Raw genomic sequence first — 23,370 nt, forward strand, 5'->3', positions numbered from 1 at the left:
CTTACTTCTCCGCCGGTCACTGGGCCTCGGCCCTGACCAGCGACGGGCCAAAGGCAACTGCCGGCTAAGGCCAACCCCTTGCTGAGTTGCTGGCCTCGCTTGAAGCCAGAAGGCCAACCCTCGCTGGCCTCTGCCAGATCATGAAGGAAAAAGACAAAGAAAAGAAACAATAGAAGGTGACTCGGCCACGTCATCATCTCTTGTCCAATGACTGGGCCACGGCATCTCCCTATCCACTTCATCTCGACCATCGTCACCTCGCTCCCTCCACTGCATCGCACTCCACTCCCCGTCTGTTAGATATCTCGTCGGAGACAAGAAGACCATGAGGGAGACCGCAAGGAGAGATTTTCCTCTGCGGGTTTGAGAGGAAAACCCCGAGTCCCGAGTCCCACTCGACCGGCTCCTACTCGCTCGTCCTCGTCATTTTGCTGATTGCGCAGTTCCATTGAAGTCGGTTCTTCCAGAATCTTGCTCATCTCCAAAAGTCTGGTAACTGGGTTTCTCGCAATGTCCTTCATTTTTTCTTTTTCTGGGGAGTCTACTATTTCTTTGATCATCGCTAGTCATAGTACTGTAGAGCCCCTGTAGCTCAAAATGTAGCCTTTGTTCTGCATAAGCTAGTTCGAGAACTGTCAACGCTTTGCCATTAGATTCTTCTCTGCTTGCTCTTTAATTATGTTTTCCTTGAGGGTTTTCTTATGGTAGTTAAGAGAATTAACCTCTCTGTCTTGTTAATTCACACCCATTTTAGGTCCTACTCGACAACCTTACAATCTAAGCTTACTCGCCGGAGTGTCGGCGGCTGTAGATGATTAGAATGGCTTGCTCAGTGTACTTAACACCCCCCATTTTCCTCCACAATGCAAACAACGCCAAGACTGCACTGAATGCTAGCCCAGTCAAGATCGCCAGGGCAACACCGAGGTCGAGAACATTTGCCCAGTTCGCAATTCCACCCCTCTCCACTGCGGCGGCTGACTTTGCGTCCGTGGACGGCACGGCGATCGCTGTCATCGGTGGCAGCTCGGTGGCTGCATTGGCTGCGGTGCTCACGCTGACGGATCCAGAGAGGAGGCGGCAGCTCCAGGCAGAGGACGTGGGCGGCGGGGACAAGGAGGTGGTTAGGGAGTACTTCAACAACTCAGGGTTCCAGAGATGGAAGAAGATTTACGGGGAGACAGATGATGTCAATAAAGTCCAGCGTGACATACGGCTTGGCCACTCCAAGACTGTGGAGAATGTGATGAAGATGCTGACTGATGAGGGGTCTCTTCAAGGGGTCACCGTCTGTGATGCCGGGTGTGGCACAGGGTGCCTCGCTATTCCGCTGGCAAAGGAAGGCGCTATCGTATATGCCAGTGATATCTCCGCTGCTATGGTTTCTGAGGCCGAGAGGCAGGTGAATTTTCAGTCAACTGCCTTTCTCAGAGCTATTACAGTTACATATGTGCTGAATGATTGATTAATAATTCTAGGTATGCTTTGCCATTCATTCACTGCTACTGTTAGAAAACTTCTAGATTTCCAATTGTGTGTACTGTGACAAGTGTGTGATCAGATGTTTCTATGGGCAATACTTCAAACCTTGGGCTGCTTTCAATTGACTCTATATGATTGATTACACTTGTCTCTTTTGTCTCATCGCTATTAATGAAGCAGTTGTTGTTAACTCGGAATTGTTTCTTGGAAATCAGGCGAAAGAGCAGCTTCAAATAACCAACGATGACCAATCACCTCCTCCAACTATGCCAAAATTCGAAGTGAGTGATTTAGAGACCCTAAAAGGGAAGTATGACACGGTGATATGTTTGGATGTTCTCATACATTACCCGCAGAGTCAGGCGGATGGGATGATTGCCCACCTCGCTTCACTGGCAGAGAATCGGTTGATTCTGAGCTTTGCTCCGAAGACATTCTACTATGATCTGTTAAAGAGAGTTGGGGAGTTATTCCCAGGACCTTCCAAGGCAACAAGAGCTTATTTACATGCCGAGGCAGATGTCGAGAGAGCATTACGGAAGGTTGGGTGGAAAATAAGGAAGAGAGGCCTAACCACCACTCAGTTTTACTTTGCGAGACTTGTCGAGGCTGTTCCTGCATAAAGGCAAGGGAGTGAGTGAGGTTGAGTTTTGTTTTTCTGCCTTGTTAATCAGGTTGTGTTGGAAATCATAGGAAGGTTGAATATTAATCTGAACTTTTCCTGTAAATCAGTTAGTACAAATCAAACTCGTCAATTTAGAAATTCTCGTTACATTGACATTTTTCATGTACTCACGTAAATTTTTGCATTTCATGCTGTCAAGTCCATTCTCAAAAACTCTGAAGAAGATTCTCATTTTTGAAGACACCCTCAGTTAACCCCTCAGTCATCTAGCTATAGGAAAGTTCAGTCGATACTCGTATTACTGAAACCGTTCAGTAAACTTTCAATAGAGTATTGAATCTTTCTGAATTGATCACCATTGGAATAAGTTCGGAACTTTTATCATGCTCTCCCTGTAATGGTAGTGCTTGATTTGGAAACTCCTGAGAGAAGCTAAATCATTTAGCTTTCTGCTGAAAGGAATTAATTATGACAGGTCTTCCTGCTCGAGGCAGATGTGATGCGAAGTCAAGGCTGTTTTGGATCAGACTGAATTATTCTCAACTTTTCTTTATGGATGTCTTTTTCTTTCTTTTCTTTTTTGTTTTCCTTTTTGGCTACCAATCATCACCATGCAAAAAACTGGATTTTATTGGGACCAAGCGAGCATGTGGAAAGCCAGTTACATAAATGCTGAATGATGCTGCTATTTGCTGGTTCTTTCTGATCTGCTGTTCTGAGAGGTAAAACATCAAGCCGTATTTTCTTGACAAAGCAGATGGAACTGTGTGCCAAAGTCGAAAGCAAAGAAGAAGCAGACTTAAATACAGAAGGACCCCGACCATATAATGAGAGAAAGGTGAGCTCAAAACTGTAGCTGCCAAAGAGTACATTGATGTGATCACTCCATTTTTTTGCAACTCTCCTGGAATTTTTCAGGAGCAACCAAACTTATCAGACAGGCTGTTGCATCCTTTAATCTTTCTTTTGTTAAGGGTCGGTGTAAGTTTGGATACTTGATAAGGTTGCTCTATCACCCTGCACCAGTCTCTCTCTCAACAGTGGTCTCTAGTTGGTGCGCCGCCCCCTCCTCCCGAAAGGAAAAGAGTACTGAAAAGTAAGAAAAAGAGAGGAAAGTTGGTTCATAACTGAAAATTTTTTCATTTGCGTTGTGTGATTTCTCAAATTTTTTAACTTTCTATGTTCCATATTGATTCTCCATGTTGGTTCCTCAAGAATGGTAACTAATCTGGTCGAGATGAGAGAATGAAACTCCGATGTTGATGTGACATGGCAACAAAGAAACTTGTTCCTGCACAATTCTTTTGTGTCTATCTGCTTTGTGAAAATTCTGTGATTTAAGAGTTGTTGAGTTTTTCATCAAAAGCTTTACTTGTCAACAACACTGTCGACGGTGCAAGTGCTACGCCAAATAGTTAGAATTCGACTAACTTCCCATTAAACCACCAGAGGCAATGCTCCTAAAATGCAACAAATTCTGGAGTTTGACTGTCCTCCTTTGCTTGTGTCCTGTTGGTTACAAAAGGGGAAGATTTTCTGTGTTCTAGCTCTGTGTTGCATCATCCCTTTTCTCATAATCAAATTGTCAAGTTTCTTGGCGATCTTGTTGCTGCCGGTCTTCCACCATAAATTGCTCTTCACAGTTGTTTCAGAGGTGCCAGTAATAAGCATCCGGTTCTCTTCAAAGTTATTGTACTTCTCTCTATTGGGCAGCTTCCATTTGACAATTCAATCAACAGTCGTTTCTTCTTCTTCTTCTTCTTGAGGACGTAGATATTGTCTCCTATACCGTTGATCTTCAGAAACATGGATTTAAGGTCAGCTGCACGATCCTGTGCTGACGTACCTTCCCATTTTTTTTGTTTCCCCTCGCCTGATACATCGATTGTTGTTGACTTCGTTGTTTGGTTTCTTATTTCTTCCTCTTGTGCTCAAAACCGTGCTCAGGTTGTCGCCTTTGCATATATGTAAACATGTACTTGCTAAGTGGAAGTATTGTCTGCGGAGGCATCATTTTCTCGAGCATTTTCGTTAAATGTGTTTCTTTTTTGCCTTCTATTGTTTTCTCGATTTGGAAACTTCCGAAATCCTATATTGGCATGTTCTATCCATGACAGGAGTACTAAGGACCAGTCCACATTACGTCCGCATTGAAAGAGAAAAATAACAAGTTACTCGAATTCGCAGAGGAGGATTCATAGTCCAATGGAGGTTGACATACAAAAAAAATCAATGAATCTCTAATTCTAAGAGAGATTTAGGCATCCACAAGCTGTTTGGTATTCGAAGGCCTGCACAAAGATGACTCGTCGAAGCACATCTTAGCCCAGAGATTGTATGTGGCCTGACTAGGATGAACTGTATTGAAGTAGAAATAATGCTGCCTGTTCCTGCATGGTATTTTGCCTTTCAACGCAAACCCCATTTCGTCCGCGACGGAACGAGGGTCGTATCTGGGCTTCAATCCTGCTGAAGGAAAAGAAGAAGAGGGCCCTATGAATACATTATGCTCGAGTTCTTCATGAAATTGAAGATCTGCAACTGCGTGAACATGGCGCCCGGGAGCCGGCGCTCCAGCTCTTTCGTCATCTTCGCGAGCTAGTCATTGTTGTAGACCATGGAATCCTTTCTGGGCTCGCCACACTTGCCTCTGTTCTTTTCCCTGTAACCGGCTCAAGCCCCAGCATCACAGCCTCCCCTGCTGCTAATCCGTGCAGCTCCGCAAGAGGTGGACGGACGAGAAGGATGCTTACTAACATGGGCGATGAGGACTAAAATGATCCAATTTGAAGAGATTTGGCCAGAGCCACGGTTCATTCCAGTTGCGAATTGTGATGTTGCTCCTCTCGTTGGAGCTTGTGAAGCTCGTGTAAGGATGCGCAATGGCGGTCGGATTCAGCTGCGCGGCTAGTGAGATTTCGAACCGGAACGACAACGAGTGAAGGCAATTGAAAGCTGGCTGGTATTTAATATGGGGATGGCCGGATCTAAACCTACACCTATGAGAAAAGACACGCTTACCGCCCAATCCAAACTATCGAGATGAGAAAGAATTAAGTGACGATATATCGTCGTCATTTCAGGAGCACGACGGTAATCCGAGGAAATCCGGTGGAACCCTAAGCTTCGCTTATTTCGCAAAAAATGAATAATTTGAAAAATAATTTCCTAAAATTTGTATCACTTAAAATATAGCGAGTTTTGATCGAAAGTCTTAGGAACAGCAAATTTGTTAGCTGATTCGACCGGTTTGCCAAGATGAGAATGTGAAACTTGTGTGGCTTCAATGGAGTTTCGATAGAGCATAAGTGATGCGAGAACATATCAAGTTTTCATTTGTTTTGCTGAAAAATAAATATTTTCAAAAATATTTTTCTAAAAATAATATCTTCCGTCCCGAGATAATTATCAGTGAAAAATATTTTCATTAATAATAATTTATATCTATATATTTTTGATTGATGAGAATATTTTCATTAAAATTAGTTTTTCTCCTCTTTACTTGATATTAACAAATTTACTCCGGACTTTTTTGCCCGTGTGCCCTTCCTTCAAATAATATCTGCTTTTTTTGTTCAATTTTTTTTAAATTTCGATAAATCCAAATATTAATAAAAAAAAATATTATATTTATTGCGAATTAATTTTGTATGAAAAATAATAGCTGATTATTCCCCTATTATGATGGTGATGGAGAGCCACTTCTTCTTCAAGTTGGTCTCTCCTCGAGCCTATAAACAGTACTCACCAAAAGCCTCAGGCATCATCTCTCTCTCTCTCTCTCTCTCTCCTCTCGCCCTCTGTAACGGCAAACTAACTTCAACAGTCGCCAGCGCCCACGCGTTCATGGCCGTCTCCTTCTCGGATGCCTCTCATCCCATGGCGATCGGCGGCATTTCATCACCGGAGGCGCTGTCAGTCCGCGGCTGCTCCGCCGTTCCTCTCCCGCACTGACCGCGCGATCGACATGCTCGCCGACTACTCCCCGTCCGCCGCCGCCGCCGCCGCTTCCGCCGCCTTCTTCCCCCGCCGCCGCAGCCTCCTCGTCTGCTTCCTCCTCCTCCTCTTCCTCTCGCTCTACTGGTTGATCCTGTACGGTGCCAAAGTCGAGAGCTCCCTCGAAGCTAGCGGCTCCTCTCGGGTGAGTTTTGGTCCTGCTGTTCCGCGGCGAGTGTGCGTTCGGTGTTTGGTTTGGCTCTGCGGATTAAAGTGGCTTGTTGATTTGCTGAGTTTTCTGGTGGATTGCTGATCGTCGTCTTTGGATTCTGGCGCTCTGCCTTGAGGTTTCCTTTTCTGAGTCAAGCTGGTTGCTGCTTTGACGTTTCATTATCTGAGTGTGAAATGAAATTGTATGAATATCCGTGAACTGATCGCGATGAACTTGACCAGCTTTCCCTATTGGTGAAACTTTATTTTATAAAAGGAGATTAACTCCACTGATCGCTGTGGTGAATAGCTACATTCTGCTTTTAAGAATTCTATTGGAATTGTTGGTGCCTAACGTAGAAGATGTTTTAGCAGCTCTTCTTTCTTAGTGTGTCGGTGTAGAATTGAAGTGGCCTTAGATGCCACGAAGTTCAGGCGTATGTGATTTTGCAATTTCTGTAATAAATGTAGAAGGCTGATGAAGTGACATTGGGATGCAAATTTTGGTTGATAATCTTTCTTGAATAGAAGTTCACCTAGAGATACTCTAGTACGCTGCTATCTAGCTCCACACCAGCTGGACAGCAGTTTAGTTGATAATCTTGCTTTAAGTTGTCCATCCTTTAGCTTCTCTCGTGTAGTGAAATGATGCAGTTTAGTGTTAGTTTGGCAGCTACATTTTTGAAGTGTTGCGCCATACTCTTTGGGGCTCCTCAATAGTCACCTCCACCTTCTGTTTTCCCCAAACGTCAGTAGACACGTTTTGAGCATATCTTATTATCCTGCGTTTGAGGGGCATGTTAAGCTCCCATATGTTCCTTGCTATGCTGAGGTGTTGATAAGCTTGACGTGAGAAATGCCAAAATATAAGTACCTCTCGTGACAGAAGTTTAACAAGCACTGTTCCACATGAGCTTTTCACCAAAAAATTAGTGCACTTTTATTTTTTCTGCTTCTGTCTTATGACTTTGTTATATGTGCACTGATGGATTTAAATGTGCTTTATTTCTTGGTAAAAATATTGCATTTAGTATTCCGAGAAATACAGGCTCGAAAATGTTTTAAAGGATGCTGCGATGAAAGACAGAACTGTTATCTTGACAACTCTAAATGAAGCATGGGCTGCTCCCAACTCCATCCTCGATCTCTTCCTCGAAAGCTTTAGAATTGGAGATGGAACTCGCAGGCTCTTAAAACATCTGGTGATCGTTGCATTGGACAAGAAGGCCTTTCTACGGTGTGTTGCTGTGCATACTTACTGTGTTGCTCTAACCACTGAGGGAGTTGATTTTTCGGCAGAAGCATACTTCATGACTCCTGATTATTTGAAGATGATGTGGAGGAGGATTGATTTCTTGCGTTCTATTCTTGAGATGGGGTACAATTTCATCTTCACGGTATGTGAATATCCATCACTTTTCTGATATACATTTTACCTCAAGATATTTGATTCTTGATTGGGCAAATATAAATTACTGATTATTTTGGGCTAGTTTGTTGATGGATGAAAGAAAAGAGAGATCACAATCACCATGCATCAAGAAAAATGGTATTTGTGCTTGAGTTGTTAAGAAGCAATTTTACTTGTGTTGTAGTAGGTTATAGTGTATATTCAGACGTGAGAACTAGTTCACTTTTTGTTTGTATTATGCCTAATCCATGTGTAGACATGTCACTCTACTGATATACAGTGTCCAACTTAAGATGCCATGCTCAACACAGCTCCTATCTAAGATGGTTGCGGATGTGCTAGGTAGTAAATGAACTACTCTGGTATTGATATAAGGAGGCGCGAATTCCTTCTGGCCCCTATCTTTGAACAAGTACCTGTCACAATGTACTGCTGTTGGTGAAGGTTATTAATAGGAAAGGCCTGTGAGGTACAGAGTTAGACTTAAAAGAATGTTTATTTGAAAATGTCCAGAAACCAACAATCTCAGATAGTTACATGATTGTATGGTGATATTGGTTAATTGCTGGTCTGAAGACTTTGACAGCCTTTATCATGTCTTCTCACATGTTGTAAGTGTGCGGTATAGGGGTTTGAATTAGTCAAAAGCTAGGAGCACTCACGAAGTCTTCATTTTTTACGAAGTTGATAGTGATTCTGACTCTTAGGCTAATTTGATGCTATCAGCTGAGGACGAAAGCTAGTTCCTGCTGGAAAGCATACATATATAACAGAAAACTGGATGATCCTGGTTTTAGTTGTCAAAGTTAGTACCACGGTTCTCTTGTTAATGCAAACAGTTACTTTGTATCTCAAAATAAAGAAAAATAGTAATTATAGCAACAGTAGACTATGACAGATGATGGATAAAACGACAATGCCCGTTCGACTTATTAGTTTGTTATCCATTAGATTCTTTTGGGAGAAGTGAGTAGAAAAAAAGTCCTTACAAGGCATGAAGAGAAGGGGTGGTGCCAGCCCATATTCAAACTAGCTCCGTAAATAAAAGATAACTCATTGTATATAGGAGGAATGATTTCTATCATGGTATATAAATCTATGAGCCACTAAGTTAAACGTTGAACAGTTCGTCTTTCATTAATTAACTATAAAACTATACACTGCATTTGTCTGTGGTGCCAAAACTGGAAATGAACAGTGCTTCCCTGAATCCAGCGGCTAGGAAATTCACGCAAGGGATAAAAGCTGGTATAGATCTGTCTCAAAGTCTGGTTGTGCAAATTAACCCCCTCATTCAGTCTGTCATTTCTTCAGATTTCTAGTTCGACCTTTCAGATAGTGGGCACCATTGCAGTTAATTCAAAACGAGAGATCGGTAATTGTTGTTAACTTAATGATTGTAAAGTCAGCAACTGCTGCAGTGTCCTTTCTAGAAGGCCAAATGGCAAGAAAATTAGTAGTGTGGTGGCAAGAAATAGAAGGCCCCATGAGAATGAAGAAAGCCGCCCCTGTGCTTAGAGGGTAAAAGGCTCTCAACACTTTCTTCTTGGCTTTATAGTAGCTAATCAGTTTTTTTTTTTTTGGGGGGGGTGGGGGTTTGGTTCGAAAGTAGCTAATCAGTTGACACATGGTATTTTCTGCGGTTTTTGGATCTTTTCCTTTCCATGTAATTTAAGTTTGCCTAGGGGGTCACACCCCCGCGGTCTGTAACTTGGTATACAAGTTTGAATTGTGACACTGGAAATACATTAGAACCTTGGGTGACTTGCTTACCAATGCTGAATGATGGGCTTCATCAAATATATTTTAGCTGCTAATGGAGCATCTGCCCTTCTAAGGAAGAAATATCAAACCCATCGCCAACACGAGCACGCTATTTACCTATAGCTGTCATTATCTGCTGCCTCAAGACAAAACTCAGTACATTATATTCTTCCATATGACATTAAAGTCTGAAGAGGAGGAAAGGTCTATAGCATGCGGGAAGATGCTGGTAACCCATTGCTAAAGATTCCCACTCTCTTTCCCCTCCCCCTCCACCCACCCAAATAAAAGAAAAAAAAATAGCAGTGTTACTTTGTTCCCTCTATAACAATCTTTCCAAGCATTGATACCGTCTCGGTTGTTTTATATCCAGGATGCTGATATATTGTGGTTTAGGAACCCATTTCCAAGATTCTTTGAGGATGCAGATTTCCAGATCGCATGCGATCATTTCCTAGGCGACCCTTATGATATTCAGAACAGACCCAATGGGGGATTTAACTTTGTGAAGTCCAATAACCGGACAATTCAGTTCTACAAGTTCTGGTACTCATCACAGGCAATGTATCCAGGGTACCATGACCAGGATACCCTTAACTTCATCAAATTCGATCCTTTCATCACAGATATTGGATTGAAAATGAGATTCCTGGATACTACGTACTTTGGGGGGCTTTGTGAACCCAGCAAGGATCTAAGTCAAGTGTGCACAATGCATGCAAATTGTTGTTTTGGACTGGACTCCAAGCTTAATGACCTTAGGATGATGCTCGAGGATTGGAAAGATTTTATGTCCCTAACGCCAAGGTTAAAGAGGTCACTCAATTTGTCCTGGAGAGTTCCGGACAAATGCAGGTAATTTGTTTGAATGTCTATCAGTTTTTCTTGGAGGGTTAGTTCCGCTTTTTTTTTTTTTTGGGTCATATCTTGGTGGGTTAATTCCCTCAGTTATGCTTTGCATATTTTTCCCACTCATTATTTTGACCTGTTTTTTCATTTCTTGTCAGTCTCGAAGCACTCATTCAGTATGGCTCGCCAGTGAACAATGACCGATGGTATGGTTCACCAGCGAACAATGTCCGATTATGAATGCTACTCTAGAATGAGTTGTAAATACACTCAATCTTTTTGAAGCGGAAGGTATGCAAGTCACATGTAGAGAAGGTAGAAATTCCTTGTGCACATTAGCACCTCTATACGTAGTCCGACACACTTGATGTACTGACATAGTTTCTGGGATAGATTACTTTTAGTTGTATGTACGTTAGTAGAGGCATACGCCTCATCTATCGAGGCTCATGTTTTTTCCCTTTTAAATGTAATAAAAAGAAGGAAACTACATGACTATCTCGAACTCACATTTGAAGGTCAGCAACTCATGTAAGGCTGATCCTTCGATCTTTGGTAATGGGGGCTGTGTCATTCAAAACATGGTAATGAATCCTCAACCTCGAACGGGAGGACTTTCTAGCACTATTTTGTGTTCTGCTTGTACCACATGCATGATTTTGTTTAGATCCTCTTAAGAAGCTCGGAGTATGCTGCCGTATATGAAGATCAGTCCGGAACCATCAGTGATGTAGTATATATATCACTGACGGCCTTTGTCAGTAAAGGTTAACCGGCCAAGTAAAGGAGTAAGAGTTGGCTCTTTTGCCCAATATGTTCAGGAGTTTACTTTCTTGTCTTTCCGGCCATCTGTCCGTAACTTCTAGTATCTCCAATATTCCAACTTCACCAATTGATTCACACGTAAGTTCGACGGTTATGCCGCCTGTGGAAACCTCTCTCTCCAACTTCACCAATTGATTCACACGTAAGTTCGACGGTTATGCCGCCTGTGGAAACCTCTCTCTCTCTCTCTCTCTCTCTCTCTCTCTCTCTCTCTCTTGTACATGTGCACTAACACACAATGTTATTCTTTAAGCTGCAAAATCCCTCACTAGTTGATAAGGTCAATAACCGATTTACTGCTTTTAGAATGCTTTATTTTGCTGATTGACCAGAGGTCGGGAGCCTTAGAGATTAACTATGACCTAAGAATCTCTCTCTCAAATCAGTGCACTTTAAAGGCACTCTGCTGTCTGAATTGTTCCATTTTCACATGGCCACTGAAGATCAACAATCAAGTATAAGCAGTTTCTGAGTACAAAACTAAGATCGATGGGAAAGAGTATGGTGGAATTTGAATTAAGCTGCGATATCTGAGTGTACAGAGACCGGTCGTCACTTTTGTACAGAGGCTGGTCATCACTTGCCCATTTATACATCCATCAATAAACAGATGCGGTCATAACCCATGCTCTACACAAGGTTGATATGAGGAAATGTCACGGAAGAGCTGAAACTTGTGTCATCAACCCCAACTGGTGACATTGATCCTTCTCCATAGAGCAAACCGAAGCTCATGGTCTGCTTCAGCTGGATTACTTTCCCTCAATTCATGCGTGCTTCCTGCTTCCCACGCCTCTATAAAACATCATCATCTGAATCTAATTGCTTACGGCTTAGCAGAACACCTCGGTCCCAGATCTCGAGGTACCTGTCCATAAATAGTTGCATAGCAGAAGGAATAGGTTATCTGACCGGCCATCTCAGCATACAGAGCAAATTCATATAAAAACAAGCTGAGATCAGAGAGAACAAATATTATTTGTACAATCAAAGCTGATCGACAGCAAAGTCGCTCTGACGGCCAATAAAGCTGATTCTATAAGTGATATAACATGCTTATTTGGATGTACCCCAGCATTGTTCTCAGGTACATACGGATTCTGGAATACTATACAGCCCAGCACTCAGCCCAGTACAGTAGCTGACAGGCTCATTTAATTGAAAATTGAGTGTTGTGCCATGCATTATGCTGTGGACCCTAGAAAACTACATGAACATCATAATGTTAATTATAAGTACACTATAGTACTTTTAGTGATTCAATATTTCGACAGGGGGACATCGAATTTGATTACTTGAGTCCTGGGGGAGCAGTACTAATATCTTGATTTTAAATATTCCAATTGTCCTGATACAAGCAAGAAAAATTGCTTCACCCGACCCAGCATGAAATATTTCAAGTTCGGTTTGGGTTGACTTGGTTTTCCGAATTGGAAAGAACTCCATAAACACCCTATCGTTTAGGAAGGTTAACAGGAGGGTTAGTTTTTTCCGGGTCCACTAAGGATATGGAGCAACCAAAAGAAAGTAAAAATTTCTGAGTACACTAGGCATAAGAAAAACTAAAATAGACATGTCGATTTGGATACTTCGGAATAATTCCGATGCACTTTACATATGTCGATGCATTTTATGATTTTCCCCCCTGAAAAGCTAGAGAATGATGACTATATCGTCACTAGCATTTATGAGAAAATCCGATTCTACTCAAAACACCAAATACCTGTCTCCATTAACTTCAATGCAAAGGAAACGGCCATGTCGCCATCCGTCTTCAAACTGGCCGAACCAAACATCACCAGATTTTGTGTAGAAGCGCCCTTCACCATTGGCCTTTCCCTTCCAAAAGTTTGCAAACCATCGATCGCCAGTGTGAAAATAAAACCACCCCTGCATGAGCATTTAGATGGTATAACTATGTTGCCCAATAAGCAACTTAAATAGTCTAGTCATATTCATATCTGGTGAATGAATTCTTAACAATTGCAGGTTTCATGATTGAAGCAAAACATAAGGAACTCAATTTACCTTGAAGCTGAAAAAAGAAAAGACTGAATAGCGCAGAATTGATGAGACAAAGAAATAATTCTTACAGACATCAGCAGACAAGACACTTGTGATTTCTCACAAAACGTTTAAAATAAGCACATTGCTTGCATCTAGGAAGAATAAGGAACGACTCTGGAACATAACAAGTAGTAGAAAATCGTGGAACCATTGTTAAGTTATGTAAATTTAACTACCTAAATGAAAGCGTGAGTTGCAGCTTAATGCTCTATCATTGTCCTTTATGTGTAAGCTATAAATTTGGCCTAAGACTGAAACATAGAAATGACTTTACATGGGTAGACATATAAAGACAGAAATATTGGAACACACGATCCGTTGCTCTAATATCACGTAGAAGTTGCAACACCACAACCAACTTATCCAATAGCTTAAGTGGTTAGATGGAGGAGTGGCTTAATATTTAAAAGCTGTTACACAAGTCAACACAGGTTCAGCCTTGAACAGGAATATAACACTAGAAATTCTAAATTAGCAAAATGATTTAGGATAGAAATTTGGCAAACCTTTCCATGCATCACATCATCCCTCCAGGATCCCTGGAACACATCCCCATTGCTGAAGCAATATGTACCAGAACCTGACCTCTTACCATAGCGCCACATACCATCGTATATGCTTCCATCATTGAGAACCAGACGGCCCTATACATATTAACCCATGCACCACAGTCATATGCTTTCTTCATATATGACAATAAATACAGCAAAACCTTCTTAGGTGGAGTACCTTTCCTTCAGGAAGACCACCCTGGCATCGTCCTCGGTAGATACCTCCTCTATATTTCATCTCCACATTAGGATTCCATGTTTTTGGAGAATATCGCTCAGCTTCCTGCAGCAGAACTAGAACCTTGAATGGAAACCACCATGGTCTTTGTAACTAGGTACCGGTTCTTGTTAAGAAATACAGAGGGTGCGATTACGTTGAATTGTGTCCTCTTATTACGGATGGTAGTACATTACTATGGACGGAGAATAATCAAACTTATTCTTAAAGAAAATATTCCAGTCGCACAATACAAACTGTGAGGAAATCAACTGTAGTGAAATGGGACAATTATACGGGAAAACTGGAATTGCTGGAAGTTTCTCCAGCAAGTACAATAGGGCTTAAAAATTAGATGACACAATCTGTCTTGTTCCCTATGATCCATCACACACCTTAAAGGTCTACATTACTAATCTACGTCAGAAATAGATAGTGGAAAAAAATAAATTCACAAGCATAAAGGTTAACATCATTACAAAACATAAACAACACTTCAACAACAGCAGAAAAATAAAAGCAATAATAAGATAACATGATCTCACAAAACTTAAAAAGGTCTGATAGTCATTGCTATTCAGAAAAATAAAAGCAATAATAAGATAACATGATCTCACAAAACTAAAAAAGGTCTGATATTCATTGCTATTCAGAAAGATAAAAACTCATATTGAAATAAGTTTCTGTTCATCTTCAATACCAAATCCAGGCAAGCCAATTTCAGTTTAATTAGATTATCACTGTATCAAAAATTTAGAAAACAACAATATGTGGAAGCAAGAGGTATTTATTCAGAAATGTTCAAGTATGTGTATGTATATATATATATATATATATATATATATATTTCATATCTTCCACATAGTTACTTCTCTTGATCACTCTTCAAGATCAAGAAAATAGAAATGTTGTTCTGGCTGGATGCAAAGATGCTTCTTGTGCCAACTTTAAGGCAAAACTGAACAACAAAACGCTGCTCAAAACAATTTCTAGTATGATTATTATTTTTTTTTTTTTGTCACAATTTCTAGTATTATTAGAAGTGAAAAGATTACCAACATCGACGCTGCACGAGCAGAAAGATTTCCTTGTTTCTGGTGAACATCTGGACGTTTTCCCTGTATCAAAGTTGATGCAGCATCATAGAAATCCTTCACTGCTCCAAACCCTACATCAGTCACCCCACTCCAAGAAGATGCGATTGAATCATCAACTGGTTGGGCTTCCGCAACATTCTCCTGAATTTCATTTTGCGCTGAATTTGCAATATTCTGACTGTCTTTCAGCTCATTTGAAGGCTTTACACCAACTGGAAGCTGAAAGACGCTCATGGTATTAAGCATTGACCTAGAAGAGTCATGTGCCCTTTCTCTTGCCCACTCCCGTGCCACCTCACATCCAGGTGTGAAGTTCCAAGAGCTAAGCGGCTCTCTTTGAAAGGATGGACTACCTAAACAGTGCATTTTTTCAGCAGTTTAGATAAGAAAATTCACATTTACAGACTGACAAGCAAGTCGAGGAAGACAGCATGCACCACATTCAGTTTTTGCGTGTTAAAATTATTTCCTTCTTACCCGTGCATAAAGTAAAGAAAGGACATAATACAATAATACTTGTATATTTTACCTTCAGGAAGTCGATCATCCAAAATTCGCAACTCTGCATTACTCTCTGAGAACCGAAACTCACCTCGCTCATAACTTCTGCATTGAGTCCATCAAAAGAAGGGATATAAAATTCATGATTTTATAGCTAGACAACTAAAGCTGACGTGTTTGACCAAAAAATAAATAAATAAAGCTGACGTGAAGAAAAAGCTCTCAAACCTGGATGAATGGATTTCATTGTTTTCTATTTTGGCCGATGATTCAGGCTCTCCAGAATCAAACACAGATCCTTGTCCTCTGCCATTTAAAGCTACACCACTTTGCACTTTGTCTAAGTCTAGCACATTTGTCACTTGAGAAGGATCTGCAGTTTCAAATGAACTTTTCCCCTGACTTCCCTTCAATTGTGGTTGTTGCTTTCCGAAAAGATTGAAGACAAAAGGGAAACTTTGAGCTAGTCTGGACAATATGCTGCTCTTCTGAGGATTCCGATCTCCAAGACTGATTAGATGGTACAGAAGTCAAAAACTCAAAAATAAGAGACATAATTTCGGCAACAACTCCTTAAGTGGTTATGCCAAAGTTTCTGCTGATAGAGATGCTAACAGTAGAAAGAAGGAAGGTAAAACCACTCGCTCATTCAGATCCAAGGACAGAAAAAACTGTACTTGACTCACTAACAAGAGCAGAAAGATGACAGGAAAAAAAAAATAGGTCCCAATAAGAGACTTATTCCTGTTCAAAATGAGCAGAAGTGATGACTGCTGAGTCAAAATGTCTAACAATCCCAAAATGAATATTTCACAGATTTTACACACACAACAGAGCTAAGAATGTCCATTGAATTCTAAAGCCTCTATAAAGCTGGAGTAGTGTCATTAATCAAGAGCTTTATTTGCCTTAAAATATTCCAATGAAGGCAAGTTGACGGTCCTTTTTCAATAAGGTGGAACCCAGTTCAAATTAGATAAGACACCTACTGCATATGCAATATAATGAGCTTTTGATGTTCCATTAGGACTCTTACCCTACAGTAACAACTGTTGTTACCAGCACATTCGCCTCCAAAGTAGGCTCCTGAACCATGGAAACAATAACTTCCTTTTGGTATCCCGTAACTTGACGAAAAGTTTCCAGAAAGGCTTTTAGATTGAGTTGGTTGCCACCTGAACTGGTTAGGATGCATATGACTATCCCATTAAAATCCTGTAGCCAAATAACAGAGGAAAAAAGGGGTAGCTAACATTTAGCAGATAATTAAAGCAGCATGTGAGAAAAGAAGACAGTTAAATTCATCACAAAATAGTACTTCACTATTGTTATGTTTCCATGGAGGGAATGGGAAGGGCTTGGGATACTAATATAGCAATTGTTACTTGGTCATAAAATTAGTACTCTGTTCAAGGTGGCATCCAAGTTAAAAGCTGCCTGCTGCACTTGAAACGCCAAGTTCTGATTTAAATTTCTTTCCTATTAAGTAAATGAACATCATCATTACCTCAACACCAGGACTAAGAAATGGACAGTCATATATTGCTTGCAAAATTGAGGTTTTGATGTTGTAACCACTACCAAATCCAATCCTTCCTTCTTTGCATCTTTCCAGGGCCTGACAGAGTTGCAAAGCCATATCAATGAAAAGCGAAAAGATTAATAAAATAAAAGGTTTGTAATGTAGAGCAAATAATAACTTCTTATATCATGTCCTACAGAGAGTACACAAATTGCAGATAGTAGTGAGACAACAATAAGAAAGCAAAACAGGAATCGTCAGAATCAGATATGAACAGGAGCATGTATTGGAACTCACTTCCATGACCTCAGTAATATTCAGGTCTTTCATACTGTTCTGCATCAAGTCTAAATGCTTCTTGTGGACATCCTGAAAATACCAGGTGGTAGAAAATGAAACGCAAAATCACCCATTCCAGGATTGAGACAATGAACCACAAAGGGAAACTTACAGATGTAAGAATAGAGATAGCATTTATAGCCAAGAGAACAGCATTATTTGCTGTTCTCACAGCCTCATCAAGTGTAACCATATCTTTTTGAAGCAGCAGGTCGGTGTCAATATCTGCAAGATTACGTTCCATAAGTGGAAACCTTTCGAGCTAAAGCAGTGACTATTAGTAATGACAAGAGGAAATGTAAAATAAGAAAGTTTCAATTGATGAGATCTTTAGGTTATGAAGTTGAAGTTAAATGGGCTTAAATGGATTTACCACAAGACATCAATTTAAATTTCTTACTGAAGCTCTAAACAATAGATGGTTAGTTTCTCCCATTGTACACCTCTTACATTTAGATTGAGCAAAATGAGTCAAAGTAGCTTAGTATATCTATAAACATAAGTTAATGACCAAAAGGATATTGGAAATAATATAATTGCTTCTTCAACTGAACGCTCTCTTAAGTCCTCTGCTATCTTATATTAATGAAACCCATCTTTAAGACCGTAGAATAATAGTGTGATTTGTTCTAGAAACCTCCTCAATAATCCCAAACCACTTTACCTCGGGACTATTCCAGCTGAAATTCACAATATCAATTAGATAACTGGCAGTGGAAGTAACCGTAGACAACTAAATCTTATTTTATCACAACGTCTAAGAATGTTATCCCTAAAAGGACAGAAAAGATCGCTCACTTATGCAAAAAGTTGTATGCTCTTTAAGTTTGTCAACCAAATCTTTGACCTGCGGAATAATTTTGTAGACAAAAGTGTTAAAACACCAACTATGAACACATAAAAGAAAAAAAAAAACAAATCTGTCATTTGCAAGATTAGCAATAAACCCCTATTTGGAGGATCCAACAAATCTATACCCATCATTGTTCCCCTCCATAACATTCTTTAATCTTTTCGAATTCATGTTTTTGGTATACTGAGCATGATATGTACAAAAGCAGATGTTACCTCATCTTGCCGCCTTCTTCCTTCAAAGCTGAAAGGTTTCAGAAAAACAGCAACTGCAAATCCATTTGCAGATTTGACTCGTCTCAGAACATCCATGGCTATAGTATGATCCGAGCCATATCCTGCACTAGCAACCTATCAAGAGAAGGGAGAAAAGAGGGAACATCAGCAGCAGTACAAAAAATTTAAGGAAAAGCATTAACACAATCATTATATGATATTTTCTTGCTGAAAAGAAGGATGTAAGGTGGACTTAAAATATTGTAAGCACATTTCAAAGGCATGTCCCGATAAAATATTATAAGCATCTTAAGTTCTAATATGATGGCATATCCTATGTGCACTTTAAAATGAGAACCGTTCTATACTCGTGCATTCAGCTCCAATGGTTAATCTAGATGCAATCTGTAATTCATCAAAGATTTAGATTTCAGAGCACATATATAGCAAAAGAGAGTCTCAATATCTGGATGCAGGGTTTGTAGAATAAGAATTGGTCATGGACCAAGCCTTGAAAACAAAGGGTCTAATCTACCACAAAGTATGTCTCCAGGTGAATTCTTTCGTAAGATAAAATTGAGACATGACACAATAAAATGTGCAGCTGCAGTTATGGAAACTCCTAGAAAATAAACCATTATAACCTTCAAAGTGCATAGAAGGTATGCCATCATATTCATTATATAAAAAGCATAGCAGTATGATAACAGGATCCTCACAAAGAAAGAGTTCTAACTTATAGTTGAGGAATGTACAAACAAGAATTATAGCCTTCAGAGAAGACTGCATGATATCTGGAGCTTCCACAAGACTGGGAGAAGTATCTGCAACAAAAAAACCAGGTCTGTGATGATATAATCAGCAGAAAGGAAATGTTTATGCAAATACTTCTCCGAATATGCCCCAAAGATGGTTCAATATAAACTGCCACACTGAAAATGACGGAGTATCATCGCAAAGTATCATTATCAGACTTGAATTTTTCCCATAGCACTACTGTGAAGCTAAAGCTCATTCACTTGTTTTTTTGCACTCTACACTTAAAGCGCAATATACAACCTACATCTAAATCCATAACCCAGCAAAACCTAAATTTTGAGAGAACCAGATAAAAGTTCATCATCTAAATAAATTTGCAAAGTTACTGATCAGGGATCTGTTACTTCTATAGAAGCATGAGCATTCACTTGGAGGCTGATTCCCTTAATTTTCATGGGACTAGAAACTAAACTGAGAAATTAGCCTTTGATGTCTTTATAATGCTGTCTCCGATTTCCTCATTTAGAAGCTAAATCCCTTAAATTTCACGGGGTATAGAGATCACAGAGAAAGGCCTTTTAACATAATGGTGTCTTTGCTATACTTAAAAAATTGCATAAACAGATGCAGAGAGATCCTCCCAGAAAAACATAGAAGATTTCCAAAATTTGAAAACTCAAATCACTCTTCCTTAGACATGAAATTTTCCAAACACTCATCAGTCCATAAATAGGTGTAAAGATGAAAAACCAAGGTAGAAGACCAATAAGGAGCCCTCTTACTCTTAAGTGGGTGAAATAAAAGCAAACAGAGTACTATAAAATTCTAACATCAGAAGTTCTAATTTGGCTACTACTCCTTTTTTTTGCGACATAAGACTCTAGTTTGGCTACTCAATCTTGGAAATTTTGAGCACTTCATCCCCTCAGGCTAAGAAACAAAGAACCAACTTCAGACATGAAGGACACAGTAACCTAATTGACCGGTAAATTAGCACATTGAAGCGTCTTTTGCATTCTAGGCATCTAAAAAGAGTGGTATTCAAGCATCTAAGGATATTTAAGAAGGTATTAGCAAAAAAGGCACTCCATAGTGTTCACGCTGAATCCTTGAAATTTCATGCCCCCATCTCTCAAACACTTCTAGGTGACTGGTACTGTATATCCATATATGAAAAAGATGGGATGAGAATCGACCTTCGTCATTCATAATAAAAGTATAAAGCTAAGTTGCATCCCATTTTGCCTTAACTACTGAATCCCAAATGAAGAAAACATTTTGAGTTGCGGTATTGACAGTGATCCATAAACAGGAACTCCTTCGCACATCGGACATCTCTGACTGAAGTTGAATTTATCAGCTCCTTAGAATTAGAATATTGAATAGCCTGCAACTTTAACTGTGATTATGACAAAGAGTTTGCATAACTCCACCTATAATTTTAAGCAATGCAATATCCAATCAGCCACTCTATTTTATCACTAAACAGACCTTATTGGACTAGAAACTAATCTAAAGAAACAAATAATAGGAACAGATATGATAGAATCAGTGCAGAGAACCAGAAATTGAACCTTTGTCAAGCGTTCGTTGCTGTAGTTGCACCTTTGTTGGATCATTCCTTACAATATTCCTGCAAAATAGTAGCTTTCTAGATGATGTACATGAATATCACATGAAAAAATGGGAATGTTCTAGAATAGCTACCCGGCACTTTTCAATGATGAACCTCACCAATAAATGCATTCAATCACTAGAAAAATTCTTTGATCTGGAAGTCACCACTTTCTTTGCTAAATAAAATCAAAGTTTCCTTCCTAAGTTACTACAATGGTAGTTCCCCTATCAAAGATCCTGGCATTTACCAAAAATCCATCAAGTCCAGCAAAACATGTGTGGTAATATATGATTGCTAAATGCAGTAGGAATTAAGTTGGAAAACCATCCTGATTATCAACTAAGCTGAACATGCGACCTTCTACAAGTCAATCATTATTGGGTTTCATAATGTGCACTTTGACATGCGCCAATGATTATTGACAATGCTAAACGTGCGATCTTCTTCGACTCTATCGTGTGATTTCCATCATCTTGGGAGTCCAAATTACTGCGTAAGCAACTCCAACGGACTACCACCTCAATGTATCCAAGTCCAACAATGTCAGACGGTGATATAGTCCACAGAAAGCTCCAAACAGACTACCACATTTTAAAAGAGAGTCTTTGACATATAACTTAGCCACAAGTTCATAAGTAATGAGGTTTTTCATTTTGCAAATGTCACTTCAACGTCAGACTCTCCTCATCGTAATACTTTCATGTCAGGAAACCTACGAGCTACCACTTAATGATCCTAATCTACGTTGCAAAGAACGAACCTATCCAGATGAAGCTTTTTCCACGTACAACATCCATTCTTTCAGCTATTACCCTCATACTAAGACAACCCAACACCATTTCAAACAGAGCATTGAACTGTCACCATAATTCACAGAAGATGAATAAAAAAAAAACAAAAACGGGTATTACCAAAAACGCACGGATTCGAATCCAAAAGGCGAGTCCAAGCAGAAATCAAGAACAGCGTCCTTTCGACTGCCAACGCCAATCACCTCCACGAACTGGGCATCGCAGCCGCCGCCGCCACCCACCTTCTCATCGTCCCCAATCCGCTCCCCGTTCAATCTAACTCGAACCGGGAACGGCGCAACGCCGGCACCGGAAACCTCGCACCTCTCCCCTGAATCTCTGCGTATACGGCGAGAAAACGGAGGGAAGGAGAGAGAATGGGGTCGGAGACGACGAAGCGAGGGGCGAGGCCAAGCGGCTCGACGGGTCGTTGCGGGGTTGAGAGGGAGACGCAACGTGCGGGACATGGCTGGACAATGCGGCTTTTCGCCCGGTTTTTCAGGTCAAAAATCTCATCTTTGGTGCGAAGCTGAAGCCGAAGCCGAAGGAGTGGTTCATCTCTTTGCTCAGAACTGAATTGTCTGAAGCTCGGGTGGGGTTCAGGCCAGCGCAGCCTTTGCTGGTATCTTTTCAATCAATCCGCCCCCGGCAAAATTTTTGCACTGAAGAAGTTTAGTTGGGACAAGTTCCTTTCAATGGATCCAAGATTATTGAGTACCATGTATATGTTCTGAAGATAAGCGTTCGTCTAAAAAAGAAGTCGAATTCTAGGATTTGCAAAACTAAGATGTTAGAAGTTGGTAACCGAAAATGAACTTCGTATGGAAATCAACGGCAAAATAGAGGAAATCGGAATATGTGAAAAAATCCAACATATGCTACGATTCATATGGGACTAGCGGCTTACGTTGGGGCTAGCAGTGAGCAAACAAATCCGAATCGGATCCGATCAGACTGAATCAGCTGATTTTGGATTGTTCTCACTCGATACTAGTCTGGTTTCGATTTCAATTTGCTTGAATCGGCAGGTACCGATCCCGATCATGGTTTCAAGTGGGAACCATCCACTTGGACCAACCGGACCATATTTATTTATATGATATTGAGATCCTAGTTGCCCTAAAGAACCCAATTGATTGCTTTCTCCCTGTTACTTGAAGGAGATATTAAAAATCTCATCAGTTTTTCATATATATTGGGCCTAGAATCAAAGGTTTATGGGGATTCGTACAATTCAATAGATGCAGTCCTCTTCTCAGAGAGTATATTTTTCAAGAAGAATTGAGGTACCTAGTGTTCTGGAACCTAGGAAAGAAGTCAACTCAACTAGTGACAAACTGATATAGCAATATAAACACCATTAGAGTTCTCTTTTTTAAGCCAATGAAGAAGAATCAAATTGAAATATGTAGCGTTGCTCCCTATGTCATATGATGGTTGGTCCCATTAATTGATGCTGGTTCTCGGTAGGACCGGTTCCATGTTCCCACCTAGGAACTGGACCAAACTAGTGATTTGATTCTCGAGTGGGTTTATGGAACGAGAGTGCGATTCACAGTTCTTACTTTGTGGAACCAGTCCCTAGCGGATGATTCTTGAATCTAGGATGGAAATCACCCACATTGGAACCACTCACTCCTAATCGGGGCATAGCAAGCCTCGATGAGAGTCGCCAACTTCCTCACACTATGTTGATGGTTAGAGTTATTCTTTCTCACGAGCGTGTATGTGCACACAC

General features: G+C 40.3%; 3 protein-coding genes across 6 annotated transcripts; 2 read left to right on the plus strand and 1 right to left on the minus strand.

Annotated features, from left to right (window-relative positions):
* Positions 1–236: 236 nt before the first annotated feature.
* Positions 237–3,260, plus strand: LOC115739991 (magnesium protoporphyrin IX methyltransferase, chloroplastic-like). 4 transcript variants are annotated; one of them, XM_048279493.1, is made up of 4 exons: positions 237–492; positions 755–1,402; positions 1,698–2,115; positions 2,865–3,260. In XM_048279493.1, the coding sequence occupies exons 2-3, from the start codon at positions 812–814 to the stop codon at positions 2,103–2,105; spliced, it is 999 nt and encodes a 332-aa protein (XP_048135450.1). In that variant the 5' UTR covers positions 237–492; positions 755–811; the 3' UTR covers positions 2,106–2,115; positions 2,865–3,260. The 4 variants fall into 4 exon arrangements, with proteins under 4 accessions (XP_048135450.1, XP_048135449.1, XP_048135448.1 ...); XM_048279492.1 differs by having other exon boundaries at positions 1,698–2,124; positions 2,865–3,259; XM_048279491.1 differs by lacking the exon at positions 2,865–3,260 and having other exon boundaries at positions 238–492; positions 1,698–2,196.
* A 2,548-nt stretch (positions 3,261–5,808) lies between these two features.
* On the plus strand, positions 5,809–10,779 carry LOC115739990 (uncharacterized protein At4g15970-like). The gene is made up of 4 exons (XM_030673318.2): positions 5,809–6,248; positions 7,285–7,650; positions 9,802–10,283; positions 10,436–10,779. The coding sequence occupies exons 1-4, from the start codon at positions 5,973–5,975 to the stop codon at positions 10,515–10,517; spliced, it is 1,206 nt and encodes a 401-aa protein (XP_030529178.1). The 5' UTR covers positions 5,809–5,972; the 3' UTR covers positions 10,518–10,779.
* Positions 10,780–11,346: 567 nt separating this feature from the next.
* Positions 11,347–22,295, minus strand: LOC115739989 (protein ACCUMULATION AND REPLICATION OF CHLOROPLASTS 3, chloroplastic). The gene is made up of 16 exons (XM_030673312.2): positions 21,753–22,295; positions 20,798–20,856; positions 19,224–19,288; positions 18,465–18,599; positions 18,195–18,243; positions 17,509–17,621; positions 17,355–17,426; positions 17,043–17,153; positions 16,572–16,750; positions 15,764–16,045; positions 15,564–15,640; positions 14,993–15,387; positions 13,899–14,003; positions 13,676–13,813; positions 12,826–12,992; positions 11,347–11,970 (listed from the first exon to the last, which is right to left on the minus strand). The coding sequence occupies exons 1-16, from the start codon at positions 22,097–22,099 to the stop codon at positions 11,898–11,900; spliced, it is 2,367 nt and encodes a 788-aa protein (XP_030529172.1). The 5' UTR covers positions 22,100–22,295; the 3' UTR covers positions 11,347–11,897.
* Between the last annotated feature and the right edge of the window lie 1,075 nt (positions 22,296–23,370).

This window comes from Rhodamnia argentea, chromosome 5 (genome assembly GCF_020921035.1).
Source record: "Rhodamnia argentea isolate NSW1041297 chromosome 5, ASM2092103v1, whole genome shotgun sequence".
In the NCBI taxonomy this organism is placed as follows: domain Eukaryota; kingdom Viridiplantae; phylum Streptophyta; class Magnoliopsida; order Myrtales; family Myrtaceae; genus Rhodamnia; species Rhodamnia argentea.